Consider the following 14,515-nt stretch of genomic DNA (forward strand, 5'->3'; position numbering starts at 1 on the left):
TCTTTTACAGAAAATGAGATATATAGGCTCAAAGTGGACGATCCGGGTGTCGTTCTATTAGAGGTTTTACGGTATATCACACATGACGAGTAGTGGTATTTTGATGCCAGGTTTTGGAATTTTTTAGAAGTCACAAGACAATTTTTGCAGCAGAAAAAAGTTTCAGAGATACGATCTCATAGGTTTAGACACCGCCCACTTTTTCTCGTGATCATTTTTCAGACATTCTGAACTAGTTCGATTACCCCCGAATAATCGAATTCCACACACATTTTCTTATTCTCTTAGCTGAATTTTTTTCCTTTTTTTTCCGGAAGGATCTATCTTCCAGAATCCCATTTAATCTCCACGTCATAGACAATGATCACATAAAAGAAACGAAACGTTGCTGAAGGAAAAATTCTCTGCAAAAGCAGCAGTAGAAAACATCCCCATCATTTTTTGTTCGTTTTGCAATCGGATTAACGTAGTCTCTCCACAGAGGGAATAATTTCCTTTTTTCCTTTTTTCCTCCCACCATTCTCTTGCCGGTCTATCCCATGAAAATTGGTCGAAAAAATCTCGCAGAGTTTTAGCGAGACATTCAAAATTAGAGAAAAAAATTGATTTAAAAATTGAAAAACCTTAAAAATTCGCTTCAAAAGGCGACAAATCTCAATTCCTGTCTACTTCTGGAATAAATTTTTGAATTATCACTAAAACTGAAAATTCTAGGCCACTTATGTAAATGTGTCAGAAATGATTAACGGTGAGTTTTCAGTATTGGCGGGAATGCAAAAAAAGATTCCAGAACCTTCGGAAAAGAGACGAGAACTGAAATTGTTTGGTTTTTTACTTTTTGAGCAATTTTTGCTTCTAGAACTTACTCTAGCCAATCCAATTTCAATCATTCTGATTGATTTTCAATCATTCTGATTGATTTTCAATCATTCTGATTGATTTTGAAATCATCTAGAAATCAAAAACAATCTTTCTTATCACACTGTTTCAAATCTTGGATTCCTCATCTTCCAGCTCCTCTTCCAACTTTTACGATCCATTCTTCAGTGAGAATCTTCACCACAAAAAATTCCAAACCCATTTTGAAACGCATGGGCAAGACTTCCCGTTTGTGTCAGCAAACAGTCGAAAAAAGACAGAAAGAAATGAGTCAGAGTGTCGAAAATATTAACGGCACGAGAGGCGACGACGACGACACAGCATTGTTTTTTGGGGGGTGTTTTCAGCAGCATTTCTCTTGTTTTTCTTTGTTCTGTTTTAAAAAGCAAAGAGTACGATTTTATTCACTTCAGTCAGTAGGTTCGATTTTCAGGGTTCAGTTGTTTAGAGGGCTCAAATTTTAGATATTTTAAGAGTCGTCATGACATCAATTGGGTAGTCAACTAGAAAAGGGCAAATTTTTGATTTTTTGAATATCGTCATTTTTCGGATATTTTCGGATAAACAACAGATTTCTAATGTTTCGTAAGAGATCTGGGAAAATATGTGTCAACAAATCGGTGCCACGTGGGACTAAATTTTGTACAGACTATCAGCAAACTGATGCACCTTCGGCGCGATTTAACCTAGTTGTTTATTGGCCCGTCGCTTCGCTTCTCACATTTTCTTGAACGGTCACGTTAATGTTTATTTTTCAAGCTTTTTAAAAGTCGACAGTCTGACAAGGGGACCAACAGACGCGTGTAGCGTTTTATATGTTATCTATTCAAAATAATCGCGCGAGTGAACGAGTAAAAATGTCTGCGTCTTTACAGCGCCTCTACATAAATAAACGTACAGTAATCAGGGGATCCCACAAAACCTGGGAAAAAATTGGGCGGAACTTAGAAAATGTGAAAAAATACCCAAATATAGCAATTTTGGCACTGAAAATATTCAGTTTTTAGGTCGATAAGTTGTCAAAATTTTTATTTAATTTTTGTTTGGTTTTACTGATCCTTTAATTTTTTCCGATTTTTCTAGGTATTTTTTCAAATGTTTTCTTCAAATTTTCCAATTTTTGATCTACCCAAACGGCAACCATTTTCCTAGACAGATTTTTTGTCTTTTTCATTTTTCTCTGTCCCATCTGTATCATTTCGTACCAATCACCTCTTCAAGACGCACAGCTGCATCTCTTCTTTTTTTCTCTGAAATGTACTTTTTCGAGTAGCGCAGCTGCTCATTGTGACAGTCTCGAGCAACAGGTGTCCCAGAGGGGCGGAGCTTATCATATTTTACAATTTTTTGCCTCTTCAAACTCTTGAAAATCTTCATATTTTCCTATTTTTAAGAAAAAAAAATTTTCTAGCTTTTTCCCTCGCCATCCATCGGTCCTCCAGAGCGACGACGTCAAGTCCGACAACATAATAAATCCACGTCGTCATCATGCGGGAGTACAAAATCGTCGTTTTGGGATCGGGAGGAGTCGGAAAGTCGGCGTTGACCGTGCAGTTTGTTCAAGGCATTTTCGTCGAGAAGTACGATCCAACGATTGAGGACAGCTACAGAAAAGTGAGTGGCGCTTCTAGAATCTTCTAGAAGCTTTGTGATTCGGCGGGAATTTAAAAAAAAGAAAAGAAAAATAGCATTTTGCTGCGGCCGCAACAGCCAAAAACTCTCGATTTTTCTAGGTCATTTGCTTGTCCACGTAGATTCCTTAGCCAGCTAATAGAGATCCTTGTCGTAAATACCAGGCGCCTTTAACGTTGAAGCGATTTACGAGCTCGAAATTAAAGGCCCATCGAGTTTCCTGCAAGAGCCTCGCTGAGCGGACTTTGGAATCCACGTGGACAAGCAAATGACCTAGAAATTTTCAGAATTTTTAGCGGCCTCAACAAATTGCAAGTTTTGCTTCTTTCTGAAAAACCGCAAAAAGCTTTCCCGTCGAGAACAACGGTAATTTACTGTAGCAATTCTACAGGAGTATTACGGTTGAGCGCATTTTCACGACGATCCCGAAAGAAACACTGTGATTAGGCGGGAAATTCAAAATTTCAATTTTTGCAGCAAGTGGAAGTCGATGGTCAACAATGCATGCTGGAGATTCTGGACACGGCCGGCACGGAACAGTTCACAGCGATGCGTGATTTGTACATGAAGAACGGACAGGGATTCGTGCTCGTTTATTCCATCACAGCACAATCGACATTTAACGATTTGATGGATCTTCGTGATCAGATTCTTCGCGTTAAGGACACTGATGAGGTAGGCGAAGAGCTTATTGGAAAAGGGATCTGTTATAGTTCCTTTTTAAATCATAATTCTCTAATCATCCAAATTTGATGTGATAGCCCTCGATGAGTGCTACAAACATGATAATATTTAGACAATTGTATCTTGCCCATGAACAAAGTTACAGGGTCACAAAGCTGTGATCGCGTAGCTCAGACGGTGTTCGGCTTTTAACATTGCTCATAGACAAGAAAACTAAATTCATGCCTAGTTCCAGGTTCCAATGATTCTGGTAGGCAACAAGTGTGATTTGGAGGACGAGCGTGTCGTTGGCAAAGATCAGGGACAGAATCTCGCCAGGCAGTTTGGATCAGCGTTCCTGGAGACGTCAGCCAAAGCGAAGATCAACGTTAGCGAGGTAAGAGGCGATGCCGATTGATTGCCACGTGGCTTCTTCAAAATCTTAAAAAATAGAGGCAGCTGAAAACCCAAAAAATTAAAAGTCCCACGTGGCTACGAAAGAGAACCGAAGCCAAAACTTTGAGCTCCATTATCTGGGTCTCTATCAAAGATATTAAAACTCTGTCAACTGATAAAATGCTTATCATAATATCACCAGCATTTTATCAGTTGGCAGATTTTCTGTATCTCTTATAGAGACCGAGATAATTGAGCTCAAAATTTCAAGTATTCCAAATTTTCGAAAAATTGGAATTTTGAAATATGATGGTGGCCTAGAAAACTCAACTCTTAAAATTGGGCCACTATGGTAAATGGCCTAGAAAAAACATCAGGTATCCCGCTGTTTCTAGGTCATAGAAGTTGGTTGCCTAGAAAAATCTACTTGGGAATGTTAGGCCACCATGTTAAATCGATCTAGAAATTACGCCAAATGAATATCGGGTCATTTCTAGGTCATACAAGTTCCTAGAAAAGTGAAAGTGTCCTAGAAAAGTGAAATTGCAAAGTTAGGCCACCATGTTAAATAACCTAAAACAGATGAGCTGCATGTTAGAACAATTCTGGACCATCAGCTACGGCGGCTTAGAAAAGGCTATGCTGAGAAGGTTAGGCCACTCTATTCCTCGAACTGTTTTTCGATAGGGCGCGTTTTCTGACAGAATATTATTCCATTTCAAATCCAATATTTATTTCCAGGTATTCTACGACCTAGTCCGCCAGATAAATCGCCGCTATCCGGAATCCGGTCGCCGTCAGGGACAATCGAATAAGCAGTGTTGCTCGTGTGTTATCATGTGATTCTCTCCTTCTCTTCTCCATCAATTAATTCAATATTTATATACATACGCATATTTATATATTCATTTATCTGCACAACATGTTAAAAATAATTTATATACTATTCACCTTCTTTTTGAAATTCACACAAGGTATTCCCCCTTCTTTTCCGTTGAATTTGCTTTCCTTCCCCAAAATCATCAAAATCATAATAATCAACCCATTTTCTTCTTCTGGTCCCTAGAAATTCTGGAAATCCTTTTTTTTAAATCTAAAACTTCCAATTTGAAAAGTATTATTTTCTCTCCGTCTCCTCTCTCTCTCTCTCTCTCTCTCTCCTCGTCTCTCACAGCTTCTAAATGACACTACATTTTACTGAACATTTCCCCTTTAAGGCTTTCATTTCGGCCGACCAAGTTTTTGAATTTGCGTTTCAAATGCGTTGCGTACGCAAACTCTAAATTCATCGACTTAACCGACCACCGACGGAATTTCTGAATTTGCGCGTCAACATGCTAAGAGTGTTTGCGTACGCAAACACCTTGACGCGCAAATGCACAAATTCGATGAGCGGTATGCCGATGAAATGAAAGCCTAATTTCCCCTTTAACCAGTGTGCCTTCCTCTTCTTATTCTCGAATTTTCTCGAAACTTCCAGTTTTTTCCCAAAAAAATTTTTTTACGAAAAATCCCCCACGAATGAGGCATATCCCTCTCACTCTGTCCCTTGAACCACACATTTCGTTTATTTATTTTTTCCCTTTTAATTAATTTTTATATTTTCCCCTTCCTGAACCATAACTTATCTCCTCCTTATATTCCAGTCCCTTCCCCACCCCAACCCTCAAATTCTTGCTTCGACGTTTTTTTTTGAAAATTTAATAAATTTGATCAATGAGACGTTGATTTGAGTGTGTCTGATTCGATATAGCGAATCAATCACAAGGAACGCCCCGCCCCAAAAAAGTCAAAAAAAAAATAAACAACACTGATTTCGAAAAACTGGTTGTGGGCGGAGTCTAAAAGTTTACTTCAAAAGGGTACACAATTTTCAATTTGGAATCATCAAATAGAAACAAATTTTCCTATTTTCTAAACGAAAAAATGTCTAGAACTTTCCTCATTTTTGCCCTTCTTGCCTGTATTTTGGTTATTGAAGCATATGTGAGTTTTTTAGTTTTTTTTTTTGGGATTTGAATTTTTTTGAAATTCTAGAAAGTTCCAACCGACGCAGCGACTCAGCTGAAGTTGAAGAAGAGAGGACAGGCTTGTATGAAACGAATTCTGCCAAAGAACGGACCATCGAAGGCGCTGCAAAAGGAGTTGGCGGTGAGTAGGAGGGCTTACTGTAGAAGAGGGTTACTGTAGAATTTGAATAAATGAAGTTCTGTAATTTGAAAGTAACGGCGTTTGCAGAAACTACTGTAGCTTACTGTCAAATCCAGTAAAAATTTGGAAAAAAGCGTCAGTGTGTACTGTAGATTTCGCAAACACCGTGACGACAAAATGCAGACAAAAAAAATTAAACTTCTAACCAAATGAAAACGAACATCCTGAACTAAAAAATTTCAGAAATGTTTATCGCTTTTTTCTGAATTCGAACGAATTTTCAAAAAATTAGATTCTAGTTTCTGCAAACACTGTGACGCCACAATGCAGACAAGCACAATAGTTTTATTTATATGGTATGAAAAAGCGTAACTGTGAAACGCCAGTGGCGTCGCTGAAAGTCTCACAACGTACCGTAACCTGAAAATTTTCTGTATTTTTTTCTCGATTTTTTACTGAAACTTCTAGGAGAATTGTCGAAAATCAGCTAAATCGGAAAAAAGTGTAATCGTTTGGTGACGGTAGAAGGTCCCAAAACGCAAACTACCGTAACCTGAAAACACCAAAATTTCGAAAAAATTTTCTTCCAATTTTTTCTCGATTTTTTTTCTTCTTGATAACTTATGAACGGCGAAACTGTTGTATTTTCCGTCTAGTTAAGCGGAAGGAACAGTAAAATTTTTTCTAACCAGAAAAAAATTTGCTAGGTTTGAAAATTTCGTTTTGTGACCTCTTCGACCACTCCAAATATATACTTGTCCGCATTTTGGCGTCGCCGTGTTTGCAGAAGCTACTGAGAATGCATTAATAGAATAGTCTACCGTACTTTTTGAAAAGTCAAAATTTTGGAAATTATTTTCCGAAACTTTCCTCTTTCTCAATGTTCTCTAAAACTCTTGAATTCCACTCTTACCTAATTTGTCCATAGACTACATGAATTTTTCAAAAAATCCATCCACTTGTCTGCATTTTAGCGTCAACGTGTTTACGGAAACTACTGAGAATACATTCATAGAGCAGTCTACCGTACTCTTCGATAAGTCAAATTTTTGGAAATTTTTTCAAAACTTTCCTGTTTCTGAAAGTGCACTAAAAATCTTGAATTTCATTCAAACATATTCCAAAAATTGTTTCAACAACCCATAATTTTGTTTTCAGGTATGCTTCAAAGTGGACTGTGCAATGGCGATCATTCCAAAAGTCGAACGACAATTTCCTCATGAATTCCCAATTTTGAAGGGATGTATGGGATACTAAATCAACTGATTTTTTATCAACTTTATCTTATCTTTAAAACATCCGTTTTGTTGCCTGATAATAAGAAAAATAATAAAACAAGTTCTTCTTTTTTATTTGTTTTGAAGTTTTTTTTTTGAAAATTAGAGACAGAGCGACTACAAAAAATGTGTGTTTTGTGAAAGAACGAAGTGGGATGAACAGAAAGAAAAGAAAAATTATGGAACAGAAAAAATCTACCCGGGGGAAAAGAGGAAAAAAGGACTGAAATTGTAAGAAAAAAAAGAGAAAAAAGTGATTATAGTGGTGGTTCTTTGATAACTTTTCGACGCGACGTTGCCATTATCATTTGGGTTGGTTTCGCGAGATTCAAAGACTGAAATTCCAGATCGATCTCTTCGGATGGTGGACTCTCACGACCGAGCTTCATTCCCGACATTTTGATTGTGTAGCTGAAATTGCAATAAAATCAAATATTACTGAAAGAAGAGGTTTATATGAGAAATTGGAAACAGCAAAAAACTTGTAGATAAGTTTTCATAATTCGAATGAAAGACAGTAAATTAAAAAGTTAGTGGATTTTACAATTTACTGGTTCTAAAAAAATGAAATTTTGAAAAAAAAAGAATATGGAAAGAGGTATTTTGAAAACCTTTCTAAAAAGACATCGATTCCGCAATCCTAGAATCCTTTAGTTCGAATCTTTATATGCCTATTTATTTTCCAACAGTAGGAAAAAATTCTAGATTAATTCAAGTTAGCTTGAAATTCAAATTTTCAGACTTTCAATCAAAAACACCTTTTTAAAAAGCAAAAATTAGAACTTCCAGAAAGTTGCAAAATCAGAAAACTGCGAATTTTATATATTTGAGTTGCATCTGTGAACATCTTCACAGTAAAACAAATTGAGATGATATTGAATTTTGCAGTATTTTGAGAATTTTAAAGGTGTTAATTGAACAGTGAACATTCGAAACCTTGAGCAATTTAGAAAACTTCGAATGTTGTTCTAGATCTCTGTTGCAAGCGAAACTATCCAGATAGTGTTTCCTTCATATTTTTAGTTTCAAAATAATAAAATTATTCCCACTCACTTTGAGTGATCCATTATTTCTTTCTTTTTTTTCAGATTGCTGATTTACTCATTAATTCCAGAACACCCGTCTCACCTCAATGTATGATCCAAGTGAAACGGAAATTCAAATTTCGTTTTTCCCGTTTCCACATCAATTTCATGTTTGACAGTCTGATTGTTTCCCTCGTCTCGAATGTAAATGTTGTACTTCTGAAACACTCTCTTATTTCTCCCTTTATCTCTAATCATCTCTTTTCAAATACCGTATAAATGGGATTCTCAACTTCGACGAACACCGTCGAATTGATAACGATGGCAGTGAAATTGTCGATGACGTCGTTCTCGTCAAAAGAGATCAAATCGAAAGTGTAGACCTGAAAACAAAAGAGAAAACAATTTGTGATTTGTTGTTTTGTTCTGGTTGATAATCGGGAGGACAAGGACCAAATGACATAATCATACTGAATTTCGATGTGAAACAATGTGATTTGAAAATTAAAAAAAGGATGATGTGATGATCCAATCAGAGTTTTTCACCAAAGAAACAACATTTCAAAGATCATTGGAATACTTTTTGATGACGTGGTACTTTGAAAAAATATTGGAAGACATGGGTTTTTAGTCATTTTCGAAATTTTGAAGGCTGAAATTTCAACTTTGGTTTATCTGAAAAATTTAGACAAAAAGGACAAAATCAGTCAAACATATTCATATCTATCAGTACCGATTTCTCGAATTTCTGAAACAGAAGTATTGTAATTTTCATAAAAATTCAAGTCATTGAAATTTTTCAATTTTACCGAGAAACAATAAACATTAGAATTGAAAGTTCGCGACTTCTCCACAAAAAAGTAATTGTTCATCTTTAAGGAGGGAAAGAGATAACTTTCGTAGTTTTTCAGAGCAACACTGCATTTCTCAAGCTAACTTGGAAACTGCGACACTTTGAAACCAGTCATTTCAAAACCGCGGCAATGTAATTCAAAACAAATCCAAAACTCAATTTAACTTTTTTTTCGAACTTTTTTTGATTTTCAGAATGAGTTCTATCAGAAAAAGCATATTTGAAAACCCTAAAATTGTTTTCGTAGTCTGAAATTATAATATAGTCCATTCGCTTGTATTACTGCGGTTTCGAGGTGACGCGTGGCCCTTTTTGTGTAGCTTTCCATCCATCGACCGTCCAGACACCGTGTAGCTCCTAGTAGCTCGTAGAAAGAGAATTTCGACAAAATCTTTTGATACTAATCTCATATTCTAAAAACTTCTGAACCAAAGTCACATCCTCCTAGTGCTTTTATTTTTCTGTTTCAGCAAGGAAATTTACGATGAAAAATATTACAAAATATTACAATTTAGTTTACTCCACTCCTCCTCTAAAATTCACAACTTTTCAGAGACTTTTACAGATTTTCATACCGTAAAACCTGTAATATAATGGCCCCCTAATTGTCAACTTTGACAGTTGTTATCTCTGTTCCCGTAAGAGATATCACAAATGTTCAATGGGCAAAATGTTTATGATAACATGATAAACACATTTCAATTGGCAACATTCCGATATCTTTTACAAAAAACAAGAAAAACTGGCTGGAACTTGACAGTTATAGGCGCTTCTATTACAGGTTTTACGGTAGCTTGTGTATGTACAAACATTTTTCAAAATTAGTGCCAAACGACTAAACTGTTTTACTTTGAAAAAAAACGATTCAAAAATCATTAGAAAAGTTCAATGTACTTTTTAGAGTCTTTTAATAATAAAACATAAAAATTTGTATTCAAAATGCAAACCAACCTGTGTTTCTGGTCCTTCATGTCTCTCATTCGTAGCTGTCATTTTCATCTGATACCTTTCGTTTTCTTCCAGCCCATCGTCAATTCCAATCTCAACGCGACTAGTGTTTGAGCGATACACAAACTTCTGAAATTCTAAAAATATTTTTCTGAAAATTTTTTCATCTCTAACCTTCCACTCCTTCTCTTCTCCTCCATCAGCCTCTTCATCAACGTCTTCTTCTTTCTTAATATAAATCGTATAATTCAAAATGTGTCCATTTGGAAGACGTGGCTCCGCCCAGGTAATGTAAACTTTTGAGTCTTGAGCATGAAGTGAGGACAGAATTGGAGCAGTTTTTGGACCACCATTTGGAGTCGGAATCCAGATTGGAAACGTTTTTTCACCCTCTCCATATTCGTTTTCAGCCGAGATTCGCAGAGAAATATTCACGTTGAGGGGGATCTGAGAATGCAAAGCTTGATATGAATCTGGTCTAGTTCAGAGTATACAAAAACCGATTGATGAATCAATATTGAAGTAGATGACTGAGGAAAGAAAATAAAGCTCGGTCTACTTTTTCAAAATCGTGAGTTTGTGCTAAAACTTATATAAAGTTCACCATCTCTGACTTTTTAACCTCAGACTTTTTGAACTGCGTTTTTATTCGGTACCGCTAATTCCATTTTGGTATTCTATTTTTTTTTGTTCCTTAATCTTATTAATTGTATGAGAGCTAAAACTATTGGTTTTTTTACCCTATTTTCTCAAATAGAAATACTGACCTATCTCGGTTCTTTTAATAACTGTCTCGGTTTTTTTATAGATATCAAAAGTCTGTTAGCTGAAAAATGTTTATCATAACATCACCACCATTTCATCAGTTCACCGATTTTTGATATCTCTTATAGGAACCGACAAATAAGCTTTGAGAATGTTTTACTGATAAGGAAACTACTTCAAAGATGTTCGTGAAACCGTAAAATTTTGCTTTTATTGTTTTTTACTGGTATCAACGAAACATCTTTTCAACATTAAAAAATCGTTTTTTACCAGAACACGCTCTCCCACAGAACATTTCCGAACTGCAAATTAATTTTTGATTTCGGTTCTTTTGAGCTATAGAACTCCTAGAAATGTCAAAAACTGAAAGAGGAGATAGATTTTTTCTGTAAAAAACTTTCAAAATGACCATTTTTGACATTTTTTCTTCCGGAAAAGGAGCATACATGAATCTATAACCACTAATTAATTTTTTAAGAATCATTTGAATCATTTTGGAACTCCACAAAATCAGATAAAAAATTCTGAAATTATGGTTTTAGACCTGCAATTGTGATCGCGCCAAACTTTTTTTCTGTAGATCAAAAATTAACTTGCAGTTCGGATTGTTCTGTGGGAGAGCGTGCAGAATAGATTTGTCATTTGGTGAAAATTTTCAGATTTTTCTATTTTCCGAAACCATTCGGCGAAAAATTCTAATAGGTGTCCGTATTACAAAACGAATTCAAATTATTTTTACAGAAAAATGTTGTCAACGAAACAGAAAACATCGAAAACTCACATCTGGAATTCTGACAGGTGGTCCCGAAACTTTGGTCTTGTAGTTGGACAGATACAAATTGTATTCTAATTTCTCTCCATTCGGATTCTCAATTGGATTCCAATTGATATAAAGTGTCGAATCGTCTTCCTCCTCGAAACTCCAACTTATATTATTTGGGGCTTCTCCGGGTCCTGAAAAAGTTATTTTGGTTATTTTCATACTTTCAAAGGATCGGGCCGACTAAAACCAGAAGTTTCTTGGCTAAAAAAAGCATACTTGTAACGGGCCGGGCCGGGCTTTTCCCGGAATTTCGGAGGCCCGGCCCGGCGGGTCCGTTATTTCACTAGTTTCGAAATTTCAAAAAACACATAAGGGGGGACCCTTATGTGATTTTTTTTCGACCAAAAAATGTTTTTTCGAGTTTTTCGATCTTTTTTGATCAGAAAGACAAACAATCCGAAATACGAAAAAAAATGGAAAAAAATTATATTGAGAGCTCAAAATTTGGCTCAAAAATACAGAATTTTTGACACCGGGCCTTCCGGGCCGGGCCCGGGCCTTGAAAATTTCCTCAGGCCCGGCCCGTCCCGGAATTTTACAAGTATGAAAAAAAGTAAAGATCATCTAGAACATTTTTCCCTGTTTCATGTATTGAATAAATCTGCCAATTGCTTCGCCAATACCGCTTTGTGTGATACGCCACAACTTCATTATAAGAATTATTATATTTTGCAGTTATTTCAGAATATTTGAATTTATTGAAGGTAATTTTGAAGAAAGTCCGAAAAGCTGTGAGAAAAAGTAATTATGATAATTTTTGATACTTTTGAAACAGAAATGCATTGATTGAATAATTATTCCAAAAACTCACTTTTGATAATGATAACTTTGCTGATAGTGACATTTTCATATTTGTTACTAGCTCGACACACCACTGTCACATTTCTTCTCGAATTAATTTCTGGAGCCTTTGCTTCGAAATATTCCGAATTATCTGCTTCAACTTCTTCAAATTGGTGTTCCGGATCATTTCCAAATTGATAAAACAGTTCTGGTTTTGGTTTTCCGGTTCCCTTGCATCGAATCTCTACATTTTGATTGGGTTCAGCTTCGAATTCCAAAATGTTTGATGCCAGAATTTCAATTTTCAAAGGTTCATCTGGAAATTTTTGGTAATTTTTTCTATGAAGAGATTTTTAAAAAGTGTTTGATTGGGCTTTAAAGCGGAACTGTTGCAAAATGAACTCAACAAACTTTTTCTGCTTCATATTGATCATATTTTTTCGTGATGCTGTACTTATTAGTGATTGTTGCGGATTCGGGCCGACAAAAAAATCTTGAAATTTTGTTCATGTTTGCTCTTTGCAGAGTGTATACATCAAAGTGGCAAGATAGCCATGCATCGTGTGAAGACCAAAAACTGTACACCATCACGTCAGAATGCATTCAGTAACCGCAATAAATCTCCAAAAAGTCTCCGTTCTACCCTGCTTTACAGAAAAAAGTGTTGCAAGATGTATCGAAAATTTTTCTCTGTTTCATATTGATCATGTTATGTGGCATGATGTTGTATTTATTAGTAAACCCTGCTAAGCGTAAGGAACTCACACAAAACATCCGACAGACATGAAAAAGTGGTTGAAATGATTCCTGGCCCTCTGTCAGAAACCGCTTGAACCCGAATGAAATGATTAACCGATGGTCCAAATGCCTCTACATACGTCTCCAATTCAGCAGTTTCGAATTTGTTCCAATCCGATAAATCATCGTTTTCGTTTTCAGAATAGTAGACGATGTATTTCTGAAATCAAAATTGGCGATTTTTAGGCGTCTCCCCATTTTTGCAATCCCTTCTTGGAGGCCCTTCTATTAGAAGTGCCCTCATATATTGGAACATTCTAATACAGGTTTACGGTATTCAAGAAAGAAAATCTTGAAATTTTTGTATACACGTTCCCCAGATTCCATTTTCAAGTTTTTGAAAGAAATACTTCTCTGTATTATGCTGGTACGAAAAATTCTGGCCAAAGGTCCCAGAACGAAAACTACCGATGAATATATTTTTGTAATCAACCTTTTCTTAATTTTAACTGGTTCTTCTGTTGTTTCCCTCCACGAGAGTCGGAAAGCAACAATATTATAAGACAAAACAAATAAATTAACTGAATTTTTGGTTATGGTAGCTTTCGATTTGGGACCTTCAGATACCAGCATAATAATAGTCTAGTTACCATAATATCACCATTGGGAAGTGTTGATTCTTGCCATGTCACATTGATCTGGTTACGGTATGCTGTCAATTTGATATTCTCTGGAGGATTTCCGGGACCCAGAACACGAATTCGGACGGACTGAAATAACCAAATGAGTTTGTTATTTTATCAAGTTCTGCAGATAATCGCAATCTTATTTTGACTAATTGCAACAGTAAAATTTCAGAGCAAATATGAGAAGAAAAAAAAACAAAACCATCAATCAAGTGCACTGCCGAACCAATTTATAGACAACTTGAATCAGAGTTTTAATAAAATCCAAAAACTCACTGCCGTCGAATTTCCCTCATTGTTATATGCCAAACAAGTGAGCTCTCCGGATTCTCGAATACCATTTCGGATGATTTTTGATCTGAAAATTTTGATTAGAGAAAATAAATTACTAGATGCGAAAATTGAATTCCTAAAAGTTTTGAAAAGTACATTTTTTCCTGTTTCATCTAAATCAATTAAGGATACTTAGAGGAAGGATTTTAATGCCTTTTTAAACACAATTCAACAAGTTCTACACTATAACTTCTAGTTGTTTTACAACTACCAACTTGAGAAGCTGAAACCATATTCCAAAAAAATTGCAATCAACACGCTCTCCCACAGAACATTTCCGAACTGCAAATTAATTTTTGATCTACAGAAAAAAAAGTTTGGCGCGATCACAATTGCAGGTCTAAAACCAAAATTTCAGAATTTTTTATCTGATTTTGTGGAGTTCCAAGATGATTCAAATGATTCTTTAAAAATTAATTAGTGGTTATCAAAAATGGTCATTTTTGAAAGTTTTTTACAGAAAAAATCTATCTCCTCTTTCAGTTTTTGACATTTCTAGGAGTTCTACTGTCTATTCAATAAAACGTGGGCGCGCCGCAGGTTGCAAAGTGACACGCCCCTTT

At 35.8% G+C, this 14,515-nt stretch overlaps 3 protein-coding genes across 3 annotated transcripts in view; 2 read left to right on the top strand and 1 right to left on the bottom strand.

Moving 5' to 3' along the window:
• Nucleotides 1-2,367: 2,367 nt before the first annotated feature.
• On the top strand, nucleotides 2,368-4,413 carry Cbr-rap-1 (the record flags this gene model as incomplete). Its single annotated transcript, XM_002632917.1, has 4 exons — nucleotides 2,368-2,493; nucleotides 2,989-3,186; nucleotides 3,431-3,571; nucleotides 4,312-4,413. The coding sequence occupies 4 exons, from the start codon at nucleotides 2,368-2,370 to the stop codon at nucleotides 4,411-4,413; spliced, it is 567 nt and encodes a 188-aa protein (XP_002632963.1).
• A 1,083-nt stretch (nucleotides 4,414-5,496) lies between these two features.
• Nucleotides 5,497-6,978, top strand: CBG21719 (the record flags this gene model as incomplete). The annotated part of the gene is made up of 3 exons (XM_002632916.1): nucleotides 5,497-5,556; nucleotides 5,608-5,721; nucleotides 6,880-6,978. 3 exons carry the CDS (start codon nucleotides 5,497-5,499, stop codon nucleotides 6,976-6,978), a joined length of 273 nt encoding a protein of 90 aa, XP_002632962.1.
• Nucleotides 6,979-7,255: 277 nt separating this feature from the next.
• Nucleotides 7,256-14,515, bottom strand: part of CBG21718 — a gene marked incomplete at both ends in the record, with an annotated part of 17,538 nt that continues 10,278 nt past the window's right edge. Inside the window, 9 exons of the mRNA XM_045235230.1 lie at nucleotides 7,256-7,409; nucleotides 8,127-8,242; nucleotides 8,296-8,406; nucleotides 9,828-10,271; nucleotides 11,371-11,592; nucleotides 12,240-12,511; nucleotides 12,961-13,153; nucleotides 13,551-13,703; nucleotides 13,896-13,977. Of these exons, the coding sequence (XP_045097376.1) occupies nucleotides 7,256-7,409; nucleotides 8,127-8,242; nucleotides 8,296-8,406; nucleotides 9,828-10,271; nucleotides 11,371-11,592; nucleotides 12,240-12,511; nucleotides 12,961-13,153; nucleotides 13,551-13,703; nucleotides 13,896-13,977 (1,747 nt within the window). The remainder of the gene's footprint in view (nucleotides 7,410-8,126; nucleotides 8,243-8,295; nucleotides 8,407-9,827; nucleotides 10,272-11,370; nucleotides 11,593-12,239; nucleotides 12,512-12,960; nucleotides 13,154-13,550; nucleotides 13,704-13,895; nucleotides 13,978-14,515) is intronic.

Source organism: Caenorhabditis briggsae, assembly GCF_000004555.2.
Source record: "Caenorhabditis briggsae complete genome, chrIV, whole genome shotgun sequence".
In the NCBI taxonomy this organism is placed as follows: Eukaryota; Metazoa; Nematoda; class Chromadorea; order Rhabditida; family Rhabditidae; genus Caenorhabditis; species Caenorhabditis briggsae.